This window comes from Stylophora pistillata, chromosome 1 (assembly GCF_964205215.1).
Source record: "Stylophora pistillata chromosome 1, jaStyPist1.2, whole genome shotgun sequence".
NCBI classification, from domain to species: domain Eukaryota; kingdom Metazoa; phylum Cnidaria; class Anthozoa; order Scleractinia; family Pocilloporidae; genus Stylophora; species Stylophora pistillata.
Window position 1 is genome coordinate 19,864,695 of NC_142519.1, and position 19,435 is coordinate 19,884,129.

The following is a 19,435-nucleotide window of genomic DNA, read 5'->3' on the forward strand; positions in this document are numbered from 1 at the left end:
ATTATGCAAAGGTTACCTAAACATCACAGAATGTCCCAACAAACGACCACATGCTTGTGAGTGAACAACACAATCACAACAGAAAAAGGCGGGAAAACGCCAGCCTATCGTTCGCGCCAGAGATGACGGCCTCCTGCAGACCGTTGATCGCTGATTGGCAATATCCTTCCACTCTATTTATCAGCGTACAGCAAATAAACAAACATTATCAAGGGATCATAGCTAGCAAATTTACGTAGATGGAAACGCTTATATCCTCGACGAGCAATTGATCCAGTTTTCGTTCCTTGACGTTATAGCTAACGAGAAAACATTGGTACGTATGTCTCCTGAAGGAAGAGTGTCTGGAGATGGGTGAAGTAACTTTCATGTTTTTGCTTTACTTACAAACGCATTGACATTTTTAAAACTACATTGAAAACAATAGGGCAATTTTCCGCCCTTTAATTTTGCTGGTGACATATGAAGAAGTAAAACAGTTTATCAGGAGAAATGTAGACATTCGATGCAATGAGTTAAGTAACGATTAGATTGGTGGATTAGACGGTTCAAAATTTTGTAGCGGTCATGTTCTGCACCGTTAATTTAAATTTGGGGTAGTTTACGTCTATTCAAGTTGTTTGGTCACACGTACACCAACAGCTGTGCTGTGTGTCAACACATTCCAGTCAGAGCAGGTCTTTCGATTGTTGTGAGAGCTTGGAACACACATGAACTGTTAAAACACATGATGTCATGTACTAAATAAACGAACCGTTCAAGGCACTTGATTGAGAAAAACCGGATATCAGTATTTAATAAAAGCTAGCAGTATTCAAAACTTTAGTTAAAACAATGTTTCAATGGTTATAACTCAAATTGCCTACGTTTCATTAACTGATAGACGCGTCCGAGTAGGCGATTTTAAACGTCCACAAAATGATATCTGGCTGGAATCGTCTTGACCCCATTTTAGGGGAATTTTAGACTTCAAGACTGTTTATTTTAACCATATTAATTTAGTTTTCTCATTTGTATCTTCATTCACCCGTTTGCTTAACCCCTTAATAGTTCGATCGTATGATCTGTTTACCCGATACAAGGTCTGAAGTGTATATTTGTTCAGAGATCTTCAGACCAATAACTATCATCAAGGCTTGGGATTTACAACGGAAGAAATAGGCACAAGTAATGCCACAATAACTGATGTTGTAGCAGGAGGGAGTGTCTCGTATTGATAAAGGTAAAGCAAGTTATCACATAGTGCATTCAAGTATTAAAACAAGCGCAGTACAAACAATTTGGAAGCATGTCTCAACCTAGCGATTTATACATGTTTCGGCACAAAAATTGAAGGTGTTTTTAAATTTCCAGAAGGCTTTGTCAAAATATGGTCTAAAGACAATTGTATCTTGAAGAAAGATGTTTTATCGTTTCTTCACGAGAGCGGGGCAATGAAAAAGTTATGAGCCTCCATGACATATCGAAAATCAGAACTTCGTATTCCGCGCTACAATGCACGAGCACTGAGCCATAGAGCCTTATCAGCGAGCAGGGAATTTATTAGGTTCACATGTGAATCTTATTTTTCCACTATCTGATCACAATACTATAAAATTTACGTCTAGCTTTTAAGAAAATTGCTAACCTTACATTTCAAACATACCTTTCATCCTTTGAGCTTTTCTTTAGCTGTTCTGCTCCCTTTCAAGATTAAGTCTCATGAACTATTCCTAGTGGATGACCGTCACTCATAGACTTTCACTGTCGTGTAGGCTGCCTTCCCTTCAAACTTGATTAGCTTTCAACTCTACGAAAAGAGTATCTTTAACTGTCAGTATCGTTTCGTCTTCAGGAATCAGTCATCGTTTGTAGCCTGGGATTGGAGGATCAAATGTTTTTAATCAGGCAAGAAGGAGGGGTCAGTCTTCGCCAATGGGGGGATTACATTAAAGCTTATGGGGGTGACACAACCAAAATCCTCAAATTCTCCTCCCCGGTCATTATTTTTTGGCGAAAAATAATGACCGGTCCCAAAAAGGAAAGGTAAAAAGTTACCGTGGTAAGCATCTTGTGAATAGCAATAATACAAGCAGCCTGTGATAAACACTGGAGAGATGCTATAGCTTTAAAGTGATCTAACTCTAACTTTACTTTGCAGTGGTTGCAAATAACGTAGTCAACGCTCACCTTCTCAGATATGTAACGAAAAAGTATTTATTTACACATTCATTAAACTGTTTATTCTAATTACACTTTTCAAGTTCAATCAAAGCTGTTAGTTAAGGACGTTTAAAATCTCTTCGATCCTGTTTATGCTCCTTGTACTTACAGAATGTTGAAGCGTATTTTTTTGTTTGTTTCCATCCGTTTGTGTAAAATGACAGAAGAACGTTTCGAAAACTTAACTATGATCAGTCCTGGCGACTTGTGACTGTAAATGCTACCTCTGTCGCTTCCTTACGTTTCTCAACCAATCAGATGCAAAACTAAAACCAATCACCACTTGGTCGCCGGCGTTTTCCCGCGTTTTCCCGCGCTTTAGGCAGTTTGGTCGTTTTTACTCTGAGTTCTCATTGGCTCTTAAAGGCAATTCCCGTCTTCTGATTGGCCGTTGTGATTACTTTGGTTTTGGTTTTACGACACTCCTTCAAAAAACACTCTAATGAAACTATCCCAAAGCAGAATCATTGCGAAGACGATCTGCGGACGAGTTATATGGTGTACATGTTTCGGAATAACGAGTTCAGTGACTATTTTGAGATTGTGGCGCGAACACTTCCAATTCTATAACTTGTGTACCGTATGAAGCCTTATATTGCTTCCCGCGATAACTAATCTATTCATTTTTTGCTTCTCATATTTATACCTCTAACTTCTATATTTACCATTACTATTGAATACCAGTCTGGGTATCAACTATTTCGCTTAGTGTCACAAAAATATTTATCGGTGTAGTAGAACGCCTTTCAGAAACGGCAGTAGCAAGTCCAGTATACATATGAATACATTTGGCGGAGCACAAGAGTTTGCCCTGAGCTTCCCTTTCCTTCTAAACCAAACTGCGAGTCCATCCAGGATACTATCCCAACATGGTGGCTCACAGATATCATTTGATAGCTGGAAAAGAAAAAAGAAAAGTGAAAAATAAAATAAACTCATTTGAAATGCATAACACTGATGTCGACACGAACGAGCAATCGCAACCGACATTCTAACCCACCTAGCTTCAAAGCGACGAGAGGCGAAACCAAAGAGAGGTGTGGGACCGAAAATGAACCTAAAGCGCATGCAAAACCGCCAGCTACACAAGATACACAATGTCTATTTAAGGTTGAGTGTATGTACCAGGTTAAGGTAGGATCCCTGTGGCATATTGGACACTCAGTGCGATACTTGGGACGAATCCAATATCCCGACTGGTATGGAGAAATACATAGCAATTTCCCTTTTATGAGTTCCCACTCCCCACTTAAAAACTCAGTATGGTAGGAACCATAGTAATAAAATGGAAAGCCAAACAAAATATATCAGCGGAAGAAGTTTTTTTCTACAAATGTTCTCAGGGAGTTTATCAGAACCCATCGCCCTCGAACATATCGAATGTAAGGTATTTAACACAGCAACAGTGAGACCATGTTCGCCCTTCTTTAGTTACCTCAGAAGATCGGGTTTGACTAATTGTAACGATCTAATGCAAAAGCTCATTTCAGTAGGTTTCCAGTGGGTAACTGTTACAGTTTTCTCCGTTTCTTTAGACGATAAGTATCTCTTTTAAGTCTGTTGGCTTTACATTATCTTACGTAACTTACGTTGCAGTTCAAGAAGTCGCCTTCTGGCCTTGGCCTTTTCACTCGCCACTTGTTTGAGATTTCGTTTCATCTTGAAGTAGGGTGAAAACTTGTGCAACATAAGAGGAAACGAACCCTTATAAGGAACCTTGTTAGTTTGCGGAACAAACGACTTCTTATCAATGCGTGAAGGGGATTGTGGAATGTTATGTCTTCGATCATAGCGGAAGGCTGGGAAAGTAGGTATCATGTTGTCAACTTGCGCGCGTGGACCCTGCTGTGGCTGTTGAAATTGAGCAGAATTTGAAAGGACAACAGGATTTGTACTATAGGCTTGATTTTTCGATGCAGCAGGTGGTGGAAACAGAAGGTTCTTCAAAGCCAACTCTTTGTCCAATTGTGTTTGCGGGTCATGACTTAAACCTCCAGGTAAGTCATTACTGAAGAAGGAGTTCTTGCTGTTTGGTGCGACTCTTAGACCAGACGGTTGTGTGACCAGTGCCTGAGATGACGGTGCGGAAGCTGAGACAGACACCAGACCACCCTTAACCTCTTGAGCAGTAACTTTATCAAAATTAGCAGAATTTGAAGTGGGGCTTGTCGAAGCTTGCACGCTTTTCATCTCCTGGATATTCGACGATACTTGACTTCCTCCTAACACGGGTTTATCCGAAGCACTCGTCTGCGGATGTGAGTTGTCTTGGACTATTGAAGGTGAATTTCCCAGTAGATTTTCTGGACCTTTGTTAATCAGTTGATTCTGATCTTTTCCAGTTGGAGCATTCCTTTGTTCTCCTTGCATCAAGGTGTAATCATTAATTGGGGACCCATTACTTACGTTGATTCCTGACTCCAGAGAAGTGTGGCTCACGTTAGGCTGTTTGTTCTCGTTGGCCTGGAAATGTGGCAGGTTGCCGCTTTGGCTCGACTGCAAGCTGGGAATCGGTTGAAGTAATGAATGCGCTTTCGGTCCCAAAGCAGCACCTTCGAACTTGTCACTCAAAATTGCGCCATTTGAATTGGTACTGGGTCCTTTGTTGAAGGAGGATTTAAGTCCTGGTTGCGACTGAAGATTTGCATTCATGTCATGTCCAACTGTCTTCCTTCCTGACTGCGTACGAGGAGACATTTCATTAGCTTTTGTGTTCGTCTCTGCATTTTGACTTTGTAAGGGTGGACTTGCTGGAATCACTGGATGACTTGTAACAAAAGCAGTACCACTCTGCGGTTTGTTATTCGTATTTGCAGTAGTAACTGGTGATGGACTTTGCTGCATGGGTCGTGTTGCGCCGGAAAGTTGACCATTTGGAATATTTTCAGCAAGGTTTTGTTTTAAGGGTTTATTAGTTACAAAATTTCCGTTTGTGTTTTGAACTTTCCCTTGGTGAGCCAACTGTTGCAGGACTTTTCCATTTGAATTAACGCCAGCAACAAACAACTTGATCCCTGCACTACTCGGATCCATTCTCTGTTTCTGCCACAGGAGGGTTTGTTTTCTACTGTCCTGTAGCTTTCGCGCAAACGCACTAGCTTCAAGAAGCTTCCGAGACCAGTCCCTGTAGTGAGTCCGGTGAGGATAATAATAAGAGACGTACTGTCTCTGAGGCTGAGCTTTAAATACTTTTGAATACTGTGAGCCAGGAAGTGCCAATTTGGGCTTAGCTCGTGGAATTTGAGCAATATTTTTATATGCTGTATTGTAATGATAACTTGAAAGCTGCATGTAGGGTCCTCTTGGTGGACGTCCGTTCAGAGATGTAATCTGAGGGGGCTGATATGGTACCAAGGTAGAGATTTGGCGTTTATCATGGTACGTCTTTACTTTAGCGGCATTTGATTCTAAAACAGAGCAAAAACGTAGTCAGCAAACGTCATCATTGTTTTATAGTGTAAACAACCACAATATACAGGTGAAAACAGTTAACAATAGCTGAAGAAGGCGTGACTGCGGGCCAGTTCCCATTGCTCAACCGGGAAAGGGGCGGCAACCCTATTAAAATTTTCCCGGTTTTACCGTCCTGTACACGTGGGCGAAATCAATGCTTGAAATGTTTTGAAGAAAAATCACATGATTAAAATATGTACTACTACAGAAATAACCATGCAAACCCTTTGAGGTGAAAGTAAGAGTTTAGTCTAGCAGTGAGTCTTATTCAAAGCAACGTACCTGTTACCAAAAGCAGAGCTAGTGATGTTAAGAACACCGCCACAGACGTACTGAACATAGTGTTCTTGAGAGATATCCAATGAGATTCCTTTGCCATGTGTTACTTAGACAAAATAACAATACTGCAAGTAAAAAGAATATTTTTAGTTTATAGAGGAATGCATGCTCGCTCCTTGTCTACAGAAAACACTAGCTCGCAGTTTTTGGCCATACCCTAATGCTGGTATAATATTGTCTCCCTCTAGTCAACGGAATAGTTTCATTCGCAGTGACAGGGTGGACAAACACAGGCTAATTTGATGTCGCAGGTTGCTTTGCAAAGTATGAAAATCTATTCCACCCGGCTGGTGTTCTGTTGGCTTTGCAAAATCAGCGATTGAAACAACGGAAACAAATTTCTGCATTGCTTATCCGTATTGTTGCTTTCGTATAATTTACATGTGCTAGGAAACGTGCAAAAACTCTAAATAATGATAAACACTCGTTAAAAGAGCGACTCAAATAAATTTTGGAATTTCTAGAGACCGCTTTTCATGGAAAGAACAATACCAAACGCCCTTCAAAAAAAAAAAAAAAAGGCTGTGTGGTTAAAACAATCCATAAAACAACTCCTGGTGGCAATAATACAAACGAAAAGGAAACCGTTTAGGCCTAAAACAACATACGAATTTCGAAATGCTCTCAGGTTTAACGCTTCGAATAAGATCTACCTTGTGTTGCCGAAACTGCGGTCGTTAAGAGAGAGGGATCAATCCCTTGGAAGTGTCGATTTCGCTTTCACAGGGTTAAGAATGGTTGGCGATAGTTGGTGATGGTTAGCAATACACTCCAGCTCATTTAAATCACCTAACACTCATCGAACATTATTTCTGTTGGAATAATGTGTACTTATCAATAAAGATTTAGAAATGCAAAGACTAGCAAAAACTAACGATAAAAACCGACGTTTCGGTGTCACCATGACGCCATTGTCAAGGAGAAATAAAAAATAAAGTTTGTGGCAAGGTGCAATATCTATGCTAATTTAGTGTTGCACCTTGCCACAAACTTTATTTTTTATTTCTCCTTGACAATGGCGTCATGATGACACCGAAACGTCGGTTTTTATCGTTGGTTTTTGCTAGTCTTTGAATAATGTGTACTGTTTAGATTTTATACTGGTTGTTTTCAATTTTAACGCTAACTTGAATTAATAAGGCAGTTTTTCAGTCATGGACTAAAGGGTTATTGTTAGTAAGAATTGGATTATTGAGTAGCTAAGAACACTCACCAGATTTCCGTTTAATTTGACCACATCCTAATTCCCTTATTTCCCTTTCTTGGAATAAATCAATGATTCATTTTCTGGTTTGTGTTAAATATAGTTTCGTTTCTTGTTGAAAAGATTGGTAATTCACATGTGTTAGCCCGTATTCCAAGGCGCTATATTAAAGGATCAACAGCTGGTTGCTGGTGACCTGTCGTGTAACATGGTGTCCTATTCACGACAATTCACGCTTATTACACAAAATAACATGCCTTTACGGCAAACTATCAATATCGAAATTCTCCTTGTACTTAAATACAACTGTTCAACCCTTTAAGGGAGAACCAAGTTTCCAATCAAATCTATGGTACTCATCCACTCTATTCATTACCGTTCATGACCTATTGTAGTGTCATAGGTAAGAAACTAAACCAAATCTCCAATAGTTGATGCCTTCATCTAGACAGTGTGCTTCTTATCTGATTTCTTGTGGTTCCCTGAAGAGTTTTCGTTCCAATTGGTTGGCTCGCTGGCCACTGTTCAACGACACTTTCGACAGTAACTCTAATAAGAGTTATTAGTTTCAAGCGAAAACCGTCGGCGGCGGCCGCGGATGTATTCGAAAGATAACTACGTGGCGCAGGACAAGAAACCCAATCACTTTAGTGAATTTAATGACGCGACGTTTCGATAATTTCTACCGCGGTTTAGTTACTTTAGTCATCAACATCAAGTTTCTAATCAACTTTGTTTCAAAAAGGGAGAGAAGGAAAAACAGAAATACGCAACATCAAACCAAAAGAATATCGGCCCGGATTACTCTTTATCAAGGAGAGTTGCCCAGCCAGCCAGTTGAATATTAGCGCTGAGGAAGGCATTTAAGAACTGGCCTTTTAATCCAACCATTTCAACTAAAAATTAATGGCAATTATTCTATCTTTCAATCATGGTGCAACTGTGGCAATAAAAAAATAATAAATCTGATGCGTCACATGATCATGTTTTTAAGGGAGGGGCCGCTTTTGTGGGGCAACTAACGAAATCGGAATAGGCAGTTCATCGTCAAAATACGCTGATGAAGGCTGCAAGCCTGTAAGAGGATTTTTTTGTCACCTAGCTTATCTCATCCGCAGTGCCATTTTTCGACGGTAACCCTTGGAAACCAATTTGCTCAAAAGATTTCAGGTGTACTCGAGAAAACGGTAGTTGTTGACAAATCCAGGTTTATTGACTCACATTCTGCAAAATTTTCATGACATTTCCCATTCAACTGAAAAATGTGTTAACAGAGGTGTACAACTAATAAGCACTACTCAAATTTGATATTGAATAGCACAGTTAAAATGAACTGTAGGGACACAATCACGATAAAATTAAATCATACGTTTGGCAGCATGAAACAGGCTTCCACGCCACGCTTAAAACATTCTTAAATTGGTTTTCAGCAAATGTGTATTGGGCGAGGTGATTCCACAGACTTTTAAGGATTCCATCATAGACTATCAACTTTTTACCAGTTTTAGACTTTGCCTCACTGTAAAACTGATTTACAGATGCCGTTTCGGTAAAGTTAAGAATCATCAGTATATTTTCAATGTTCCTTTGTCCCCAACGGATGCCCCCATTATTGATAAGTGTTGGACATTATCCCATGATTCAGTAATCTCATCTTCCCTGGCACTCCAGTCTTCTTTCGACTTTGGTTTTAAAGGCTAGCCTGAGCTGTGGCTCCCTTATGCTACAAGAAAAATCAAAAGTTACCGTACGTCAACGATAAAACATAATGTACATGTACTAGGAAAACAAAAAAATCTAGTGGTAAAAAGTACTTGAAGTCATTTAAAATGATTCCAATTCTTTGAACAGGCATTTTTCATTTGTTAGATGAAATCTTTGTAAAATGGACACCCGATGCTGGTCTCAGAGATGTCCATTTATGAGACAATCAGGACACGTTGCACCTTTTTCCCCTATCGTGTATGTGAGAGAGGCGCTGATTTTGATGTTCTGAACACTGACCATTACACACTTTACAACGAGACACAGCAATCAATAACTTTATTCAATATTATAAACCGTTTGACCCCCAAAGAGTGACTAGCAATTTAAATCTCCTTACAATATCATCCCCGAATCACATACTATTTATGCTCACAAGAATGAGGGAAATGATCACCAACTAAAGAAGCACTTGATTGTTAAACAAATTCTCCTTGTGAGCACCTTAGGAAAAGTATAGAGAACAGTGACGCAAGTATGCATAGTGATGTTTAGGTCAAAAGGTTTTACAGACACTAACCATGTGGTATTCGGCCAAAGCTTCAGTCAGTCGGCGACCAAACTCAGGAGAAACTTGAGCAAAATTACTCACCTAAAAAAAATACATTATATTAGCTATCAAAAGGCAATCCACAATCATTAAATTTTACGACCATATTTGGTCTCTTTATGCACATATATCAAAGAATACTTTCAAACTATCACTGCATTCTACAATGTACTTACAGCTCGTTTTTGAAGAAATTGTTTAGCATCTTTCAGGTGACCAGCAATATTATTCACCAGCCTAGTTCTCTCTGCTTCATTCAAAACTTTGTTCCAGAAATTTGTGACCTGTAGAGAGGCCAAAAAATATAAATTGTTCTTGACTGACATTTGAAGAAAATTACAGCTAATGTACATTGCATGACTTCTCAATAAAGATATTGTATTTCCACTACATCATCAAGGCACATCCCCTTTGCGAGACACTGATAAGAATATACCGGTATTCTCTCAATGTGAACCTGTACAATTTCATCGCGTTTCAAGTGCAATTTTCTAAGCACCAAGCCCATCCATCCCCTCAAGATGTAGTTGTCATGCCTTTATCATGTTGGCACATTACAGCCTGTAATTGTCCATGAACTTTACAATATGCTGGGATTTCACTGCACTGTACCAAAATCTTATGCAGGTACAAGTACATCATGTTTTAATACAAGGCAATCTTAGATGCATTTGGCTTTCTTAATCCTATCAAATCACTTTTCTCAATATTCCTCAAAACCTCAAATCAATCACTTTTGAGTGGTAATTTATACAACGTCCAACCCAAACTGCAATTTTGTGCAAGCAGTGGGCCGTATGCATTCTCTATAAGAGGTTTGCTTTCATTAGATAAATATCTATCCATTGGTTGCTTTCAGCCCTCTTGACACTGTTCACAAAAATAAACATTAAGATAAAAGATTCAGCTAAATTCAAGATGGTTCAGAATGGGGTTTTGTTATACAAAGGTGAAACCCCAAGTGTTCAACATTAAATTAGCTGTATAGAGAACAAATATATCTCCTTTACATATTAAAAAAACGTTCAACCTGTGAAAAGTTATCATCATCTGCAGAGTTGTATCGAGCCACATCACCAGTGATCTAGGATAAAACAAAAACATTATTTATCAACTTCATGAATTGTGCCTAGAGACTATCAATTAAAAAATAACAACTCACTGCCTTAGAAACATTGAAATGGACTTCTGACCATGTAGACACTTACCTTGACTGTGTGTGGTGAGTACCTCAAGTCATCCAAAGGCCCAGTGAAGCTGTTTGGAAAGTAGTTTGGAGTACCCTCTGGAACAAAAGAAATCATCAGAAACAAAGTTAACCGCAACACCAACAAGTACCATCAAATGACAAAATTGGCAGACTGCTCTAAATACTTGACCCCACAATTAACACTAAACATTGTATTCTTAATAATTTCATCTTGCTGCTGACAGTAACTTACTAACCATTGTGCAAAAATAAATGCAACTGAGAAATGTATGAGAAGCAAATTTGATAGTCTGAAGGCCAGGCTGAAGTTGTGTGACTCACTTATCTCAATGCAGGCTTTCAGCTTGTTATTTTACCTTGGTTATCAAAAGTCTGTGGTCCATCCCTCTGGTAGTTTGTAACCCTTGTCCTGTACGGACAGTTCACTGGAAGTTGTAAGTAGTTAGTTCCCAAACGATGCAGATGAGTGTCATGATAGGAGAACAGGCGGCCCTAGCAAGAGGAAAAAATAATACCCATACACTTACTGCATGTGAGATGTGAAATATATGGACATGCATGTATGTCTGCAAGCACTGCTCAGATGCAATACATACAAAAAAGTTCTCCAGGTATGGCACTCTTTAATGGCTGGCTTCTAACAAATCTCTGGCAAGCACTACTGTAACTCCTACATGAATTGTATCCTTAATAAGGACCAGGGCTCAACACTTACGGTAGCCAACTAGCCACAGACTAGCAAAAATTCAGTTTTAGCTAGTGGTTTTCAATTTCCACCGGCCAGTTTGGCTAGTAAACAAACTGAAATTGTTGTAACATTTGAGTTGTCACAAGCCACTTGGCTAGTAAGTTGTAAAGTTAGTGTCAAGCCCTGAGGACACTTCCCTTTAATTAGTTTGAGAGCCACTGACCTATTATAGAAATTAATGGCCTTTTCAGCATCAAACAAACTACACAGTTGAAGATGCATTAATGAATATTATGTGTTACATGCTGCCGTTCACCATGTTGCAAACGTTAGGAGAAATCTAAGGGGCATGTTCTTGGATTGTGGTTGGAGGATGTACGTGGACATTGACATTTCATGCACAAAGAGTATGGCGCAACATCCCATGTTACTTTGTGCTTTGGAAACTGCAGGATGCCCTTCCGCAGTTGTGAGCCAACAGAGTTGAGAAACTTCATCTTTCAAGAAAATCTCCCTTGACATAAAGCAAATCACAATATTTTGTGGTCAACCATACATGTAGAGCATTTTAGAATCTTGCATGTATGTAATGCCGAGGTATCAAGTTTTAATCTGTTACATGTCATTCATACCTGAAGCATCTTATCTGGGGAAGGCTCAATACCAGGAACCATACTAGCTGGGTTAAAAGCACTCTGCTCTATCTCTGCAAAGTAGTTCTTTGCATTACGATTCAGTACCATTTTGCCAACTGGGATGAGAGGGAACTCAGAATGCGGCCAGATCTAATAATCAAGAACAGGATAGTGTGAGAACATGTAACAAGCATTTGAGACAGTTGGTAAGGGAAGGTAGAGCTATCAAACCTTAGTAAGATCAAATGGGTTCCAGCGAAATTTTTCGGCTTCTTCAAAGGTCATAACTTGAATGTACATGGTCCACGATGGCTGGAACAAATGTATATATGTATGTGTTAGTTTGGGCAAAAGAAATAAAATTTATATACTGGTACATGTGAGAGTGCTCTCATCAAGGTAAACTGTATGACTCAAGTTACAACATCATCTTTTAACAAATAAGAATGTTGCAACACTTTTTAGATAATGACCTACATTACCAAAAAGTATTTTCATTTGTAGTTAAATGTGACAGATACATTGTAGATACAAGTATCACACACAATTTTTTAATCTAAAACACGAACATATGTATGAAACTTGTCACACTTAGTCTGGAGATGTATAAATGGGCAAAGATTGCTTACTAAACAAATGTTGGGTCCCTGGATAACAGAGGCCCAAGGCAGTGTACTTACTGGGTTTCCACCGGCAATGGCGTTGTAAAGAAGTCTGTTGTTGTAGTCTGGGTCAGAACCTGCTAGCTGCTCTGCTTTGTCTGCAGGCACACACTTGATCCCCTGATCAGTCTGCCGTAATAAATAAACAAATCAGATATATTCTTACATCTCAACTGAGCAGAATTTAGGAATACTGTAAAATTAAAAATAAGCCCCGAAAGATGTGAATCAAGAGGATATGGATATGTAAAACAATGCAACAGGCTTACAAACATACTAGACTGTATTTTTCTTCAGTAAAAAGTATGACTGCTCAGGCAGCTGTACCTTGACATGGAACTTGCAATAAACAGCTTCTCCCTTCTCATTAACCATTTTGAAAGTATGACTTCCATAACCATTCATGTGCTGGTAGCCATCAGGAATACCGCGATCACTAAACAGGAAACACACTTGGTGGGTGGTCTCAGGACGCAGGGTGATGAAATCCCAGAACATGTCAGGGTCCTAATAAAAACAACAACAAAAAAACAAGTTTGGAAATAAAATCAAGAATCAAAGAGCAGGCTAAAATTTCACTAAAGCACAAAGTACACAAATTCAAAACATATTTTTTAAATCACGTAACAACAAAAGTATGACACATTAATTAACACTATTTTTACCTTCAGGTGAGTGGTGGGGTTCCTTTTCTGGGTATGAATAAAACTGGGGAACTATAATCAAATAAATACAAAACTCAGACATGAACAAGGGAAGTACAGTTTAAGAAAAGCATGCATTGTAACCAAGTAGCCTACTGAACTCACCAAAAAAATTCCTTCAATTACTCTTAGAAGCAAAACACCTACAGGCATCTTTCAGTTGTAATAACTCAATTTGACCTGGTTTAGCTGTGTTTATTCTTAACCAGAATTGTACCCTTCAATATTCCCTCTTCCTGTCTGTTCTGGATTGTTAACAGTTCAATACTTGATATTTAGTGTGAACACAAAAATGCATACCAGGATTGGATCTCTGATAAAGAAGATAGGAGTATTGTTTCCAACAAGATCCCAGTTTCCCTCTTCAGTGTAAAACTTCATAGCAAAGCCACGGGGGTCACGAGCTGTGTCAGCACTGCCAGACTCACCACCTAAAGGTAGCATAATAAAAAATAGGCAGTCAATGACTGCATGTAGCTTACTGCACCTGTTATTACTTAGAATACCGTATTTAACCGCCCTGAAACGACACTAGAAATTACTCACAACTCAAGATATAGTGCAACCACAAATTTAAGCTCCGCAATGAACGGAAACAAATATATTGTTATATTATGTATATAATATAACTCATATGTTTCATATGTTTGTTGTTGTTCGATATTGTTATATTATGCTAACACACTGACACCTGAACCACCCGTAACCGCCCCTACCTCCCTTCCCCAACCTTCCCTCATGGTTAGGATTAGGAGTTCAACGAACCAATAAGAATCCGTCATTTACACAAATATTTTGATGGCGTCAGGGGGTACTAGAAGCCCATCATTCTATGTGTTTCATACTAAGGGGCCGACCATTTAACTCTTGAGTGGGGGGGGGGGGGGCGATTTTGAAAAAAAACTTCCTGTAAGCGCTTGTTGGAAGAAAAAAATTCATGCAGCCCAAATGTAACAGAAGAACAAGAGCATTTAGAACGGAAAAAAATAGCAGATTGCTTGAAAAAAAATTTCTTGATGACCAGAAATCCAAGCATTCTAGAAGGTTTCTATTGTTACAGACATACGGACGGACTTACACTCTAGATAGCGTAGTATCTACGACTTCACAGAAGTTTGTAGATACAAAAGGGAGTTAAGATCGGGGAAAATCGGATCAAAATCTGCAGAGTTCGTTGTGGGCTCGGATTCTATTGTTACCCTCACTCAGATTCTATTGTTACAGTCACTCAACAGGACAGCATAGTAGCTTATGCCTATTTTAGAGGCAGTAAGCTACAAAAATTAATAATATATAAATGAAGTGACAAATACAAACAAGTCCACTAAGAAATTAATATGACAAAACACTTAACATTTATAGAACTCTTTTAACCCTTTCACTTCCAAGATCTTAGTAGTAATTCTCCTTACTGTCTGTTATACAATTCTTATGATGTTGGCTTGGAGAATTTAGTATTGGATCAACTCATAATCCCCTGACGTACTATTTTTTGTCATTTTGGTCACTTGTCTGCTTGATATAATTTGTTTTGATACTGTAAGGAGAAATTCTGTCTTGGTCATTGAAGGTAGTTCAAGGGTTAATTCCAAGATATCATTAATAATTCTTCTTACTGTCTATCATGAAATCCTCATGATGAACATTAGTTGGGAGAATTTGGTATTAGATCCTCTAATAATCCCCTATTTGACATTTTTCTTTATTGTCACCACTTGTATGCTTGATATTGTAATGATATTTTAAGGAGAAATTCTGTCTTGGTCACTAATGGGAGTTCAAGGGTCAAGAGCAGACAGATCTTGAACAGATTAAACAGTCCACAATGGTTAGTCACTTTGCACAACTTCTACCACTGTAATAATAGTATTGCTGAGATTTCATTTTGTCTAGAGGACAATATGGCTATCAAGTGTCAACTCTAAGAGCAACCTTAATTATATGTAGTTGGTTGTACAGAGGAGTCCGTTAATGGAGGTTCAAGACTGTATTCAGTGTATATTTTTACCAAAACTGCACAAATATTGAACAATACCTCCCTCCACAGACAGGTACATCCACAGAAACAAAATGTGCAGAAAAACACATTTGGCAATTGTATGAACAAACTTTCACCAAAAGGTTCTTAAACACAGTATAGCATGATTTAGCTTAAACAAAATGCTCTACAGACCTACTGTTGAAAATCGAGCAACACAAGGCGTCCTTTTTCCAATTCTATTAAAGATTGCAGCCTTGCAGTATTTGCTGATGTCATGTGTGACCTCAAAGTATCCAAATGCGCCACCACCCTTCGCATGCACCACTCTCTCTGGGATTCTTTCTCTGTCAAAGTGGCTCATTTCATCCAGAAAATGTACATCCTGCAGCAGGATGGGTCCCCTGGACCCAACTGTCATGGTGGATGTCTTTGTGTCAATTGGACACCCAGTTCCAGTAGTGAGAACATCTGGAGACTTGTCATGAATAAGAGAGACTTTTTAAAATAATCATCAAACCTTTTTTAAGCCATGTTTGACCCTATGCACTTTAACATCAGTATGCATATTCTCCAAACTGGGAAAGATTTCCGTATGAGCCCATACCAATAAAAAAAAAAAGCCGTAATCCCAAAGGTAATTTGTTGTTTTGCCTCTGCTTTCTTTTATCCAAGAATTGCATGCTTAATAAAGTACAGGGTTATACGGGAATCTTGCCCCAAACTGTTCTCTGTACATTTCCTAAGGTGCTGACAAAACAATTTTGTCTAACAATCAAGCGTTTCTTAGCCCTTCTTTAGGGCTTCTTTAGGTGATAACTTCCTTTATTCTCAAGACCTCAATGTGTGATTTGGGGGTGATATTGTAAGGAGAAATTAGATGCTGGTCACTGCTTGGGGTCACAGGGTTGAGGACGACTTTAACCAGAGCCATGCCTGCATGCACGGTTTTTGTTTGAGCTTCTTATACACAGCTGTATGTAGCATGTGGAAACTTGTTTGTTACACTCAAGAGACATATATCAAAATATTTATTTGACTGTTAGTGAAAAAAAAAAAAATAGCCTCAACTGTGCTCTATTCTTTAATTAAGCATGCAAGGTGAGTAACGAGTGATACATGCACGACATCACACGCTCAATAGCTCACGTTTCCCTTTCTAAGCAAACAATAGTCAAGAATGTCACATTGAATTGGGTAATACGTTCATGTACATAAGCATTACTTAGGCCTAGTTTATACAATGCGCTACAGTCGAATTTAATTCAGACGAATTTAATTCAAGGTCCCACAAGTAATTAAATTTGACGATAGCGCGACGTCTAAAACGAATTAAATTCGTCTGGTAAATTAAATTCGTCCTTGACGTTTTAACCATCTTAGTAAGACGGATAAAATATCGATAACGCGTCTTCAGTTTTAACGTCGCACTAGCGTTGCGCTGAATGAAATCAATCAATCAATCAATCAATTTATTTAACGTGGTCAGAACACTTAGCTAAAAGCTAGTTTACAGGTACGCCACGAAATAAAAAGAAAAAAGGAAATTATAAAGCCTTGTGAAGGTATATAAATTTAAATAAATTAAGAATTAAGAACTAGAATATATAAAATGTAAAATGTAATCATTAAAATGAAATGCATACATTTTCTTTATGTATTTCAATTTATTTCAAAATGACACCTCTGACCAGAAGCACCGCATTTGGGAAGAGAATTAAATTCGATCGTATTGATTTCGACGGATGAAACCATGCCACGATTTACGTCGACGGAACGACGAATTTAATGGAATTAAATTCGTCTGATTTAAATTCGACTGTAGCGCAACGTATAAACTGGGCCTTAGAGAGATCAGTCGACGCGAACAGAGTATAAATAGAGGAGTGAAGTAATGTTTAGGGGATCAGACAGTTTTCAGAGGGAACTAAGGGAGGATCAGTCGATGCGAACAGAGTATAAATAGGGGGGTGAAGTAATGTTTCGCTCCGACGAATGACTAACGCTCGAAACGTCAGCTTTTGTAATCATTACGGTGGCCAATTTACCATTTCAACTTTGTTGATATATCCAAATTATTGAGTAGGAAATATCTGCTTACGCAATAAAATCCTGGGAATGATCAGATCAGGCCTAGTTTCTGCGAGAAAATTGGTGGAAATTGTAACATACTCCCATTGCTGACTAAAAAAGTTAATGATTTGGGGAAGACACGTTTGCATTTACTACACAAGGACAACCGCAGAGGGCATGTAACCCTAGAAAACATTTTACCTTTTTGGCCCGGGAAAAATCACTGAGCTGCTCGGAAGCTTTAGATCGATTCGCCATTTTCGTTTCTGTACTTAATCGAGTACGTCAAAACACGTTATCACGTGACACAGTGTGACCCATATTTGGCACGTACAAATTAACAAATTTGTGGGTGGGACAGGGGAGGGTATATGACCGAACGGGACATGGCGCGCAACTTGATTCCAGGGCTTGCGCGTAAAAAGTCCCAAACGTATGCACTTTTGCTCAAAATGGAAAGTAATCTTCAAAAAAGACATTTTCTAAGTATTTCTTTCAATTTGTGCCAAAAAAGAAAAACAAAAACAATATGATGCACGTGCAGGAGCCCATAATGGGCTCCTGGCAGGTGACATAAGGAAAAACGTCCCACTGAGATATGATTCGTCAAAATGAATAAGTATAGAACATCTTCTGCAGAGAGGAGACATAATGGGAACATGTTTGGAAAAATTCCAAACATTTTAATTTGCTGTTCATTCGCTGGAGCGAGTTTCTTTTTTCCAACAGGACAAATGAAATGTTGTAAGAAATATACAACTTTTTTCAGAGACATGTTTCGGCATGCTTATGCCATCTTCAATCAATGAGTAACTGAACGTGAGTAATTCTACAACAGACAAGAAGATGAATAAAATATTTACAGTATGATGGTAATACAAAAGCGGGTACTAATTACAGCGTGACAACAAACATGAAATTAAAGGTGTGAACTAAAATGCTAGAAAAGTGTTATAATGCTGTAACTGTTTGTTAAGTTCAGGTTTGATCTTATTTATATAAAAAGCTTCTTTGAGTTTTAAATCAATTGAGTTGTTGGCAGAATCCAGAATACTAACTCAAGAAAGGGAGTATTTGTTCTTACAAGAAGATGTGTTAAAATGCTTAAAAATATGCGAGTTTTTATCGCTTTCCGTGTGCTCCTTTATCCTAGTAGAGAAGTGGCGACAACTGAAATGACTTGAACCCAGACCAACTGACTTGCTTTCAGTTCGCTTGTTAGCTCAGTTGGGATCAAATAGTTAAAACATACAATATTGAAGTTTTTCTTTTTTTTTTTTTTTTTTTTTTGTTATTCAGGCCTGATTTTCACTGGTACTGTAGTGGTGTTCATTTCTGCGAAAATCGCGTTCATATTCAAATTCCTTTATTGCCGAAATACATTTCCTTCAACATTAATTTTTTTCTGATTCAAACGCCTAATTACGAAAACAAGCTACAGCAAGTCCGTCGCTATTAAACACTGGGTCCAACGACGCACGAGTGCGAGTATCAAACTAAGTACGTTCGTCGGTGGGTGTGTAGAAAACGAAGACCTAATGCTAAGACCCAAAAACGAAGACCCCCCTCAAAATCATTCATAAACATCTAGAGACGGGTATCTCGGCCTCAGATGCGTAAAGAAGACAAGATCTTCAATTATAAAGAATTTCCAACAGGGTCTTCGTTTTCTACACATCCCCCCCGTGTGTAGAAAACGAAGACCCCCCGCCCTCAAAATCAATCGGAAACAGCTGGAAACTGCTTTTAAGGACTACTAGACATCAAAGGAGTGTAAAAGAACAACACGGTTCCTGAAGATTTTCAATTATAAAGAATTTCCACCTTGGTTTTCGTTTTCTACACATCTCCCCCGGTGTGCAGAAAACGAAGACCCCCCTCAAAATCACTCGGAAACAGCTGGAAACTGCTTTTAAGGACTCCTAGACATCAAAGGTGTGTAAAAAACAACAGGGCTCCTGAAGACTTTCAAT

At 38.7% G+C, this 19,435-nt stretch overlaps 2 protein-coding genes and 1 long non-coding RNA gene across 6 annotated transcripts; 1 reads left to right on the forward strand and 2 right to left on the reverse strand.

Annotated features, from left to right (window-relative positions):
• The first annotated feature begins 29 nt into the window (after positions 1 to 29).
• On the forward strand, positions 30 to 2,232 carry LOC111337545 (uncharacterized). Of its 2 annotated transcripts, none has more exons than XR_015994543.1 (3): positions 30 to 354; positions 1,106 to 1,222; positions 1,835 to 2,232. It is a non-coding gene; the product is annotated as an uncharacterized LOC111337545 (long non-coding RNA). The 2 variants fall into 2 exon arrangements; XR_002695513.2 differs by having other exon boundaries at positions 30 to 316.
• Positions 2,181 to 8,246, reverse strand: LOC111337543 (uncharacterized). Of its 3 annotated transcripts, none has more exons than XM_022943880.2 (4): positions 7,208 to 8,246; positions 5,938 to 6,059; positions 3,792 to 5,609; positions 2,181 to 3,099 (listed from the first exon to the last, which is right to left on the reverse strand). In XM_022943880.2, the coding sequence occupies exons 2-4, from the start codon at positions 6,032 to 6,034 to the stop codon at positions 3,089 to 3,091; spliced, it is 1,926 nt and encodes a 641-aa protein (XP_022799615.2). In that variant the 5' UTR covers positions 6,035 to 6,059; positions 7,208 to 8,246; the 3' UTR covers positions 2,181 to 3,088. The 3 variants fall into 3 exon arrangements, with proteins under 3 accessions (XP_022799615.2, XP_088598927.1, XP_022799616.2); XM_088742801.1 differs by having other exon boundaries at positions 5,938 to 6,806; XM_022943881.2 differs by lacking the exon at positions 7,208 to 8,246 and adding an exon at positions 6,648 to 6,906.
• A 143-nt stretch (positions 8,247 to 8,389) lies between these two features.
• LOC111337544 (catalase) lies at positions 8,390 to 17,793 on the reverse strand. Its single transcript, XM_022943882.2, has 14 exons — positions 17,664 to 17,793; positions 15,585 to 15,867; positions 13,712 to 13,842; positions 13,373 to 13,423; positions 13,035 to 13,214; positions 12,726 to 12,836; positions 12,277 to 12,357; positions 12,043 to 12,195; positions 11,079 to 11,214; positions 10,721 to 10,797; positions 10,543 to 10,596; positions 9,689 to 9,796; positions 9,483 to 9,554; positions 8,390 to 8,921 (listed from the first exon to the last, which is right to left on the reverse strand). Exons 1-14 carry the CDS (start codon positions 17,718 to 17,720, stop codon positions 8,889 to 8,891), a joined length of 1,527 nt encoding a protein of 508 aa, XP_022799617.2. The 5' UTR covers positions 17,721 to 17,793; the 3' UTR covers positions 8,390 to 8,888.
• Positions 17,794 to 19,435: the final 1,642 nt, after the last annotated feature.

Excerpts from the sequence above, each read along its gene's own strand:
- LOC111337543 (XM_022943880.2), bottom strand. The coding sequence starts at position 6,034 with ATGGCAAAGGAATCTCATTGGATATCTCTCAAGAACACTATGTTCAGT. Across the intron at positions 5,610-5,937 it reads AGCTCTGCTTTTGGTAACAG|AATCAAATGCCGCTAAAGTA; the intron begins GTACGTTGCTTT and ends GCTCTGTTTTAG.
- LOC111337544 (XM_022943882.2), bottom strand. The coding sequence starts at position 17,720 with ATGGCGAATCGATCTAAAGCTTCCGAGCAGCTCAGTGATTTTTCCCGG. Across the intron at positions 12,358-12,725 it reads CCATTGCCGGTGGAAACCCA|CCATCGTGGACCATGTACAT; the intron begins GTAAGTACACTG and ends CATTTGTTCCAG. Across the intron at positions 10,597-10,720 it reads ACTCACCACACACAGTCAAG|ATCACTGGTGATGTGGCTCG; the intron begins GTAAGTGTCTAC and ends GTTTTATCCTAG.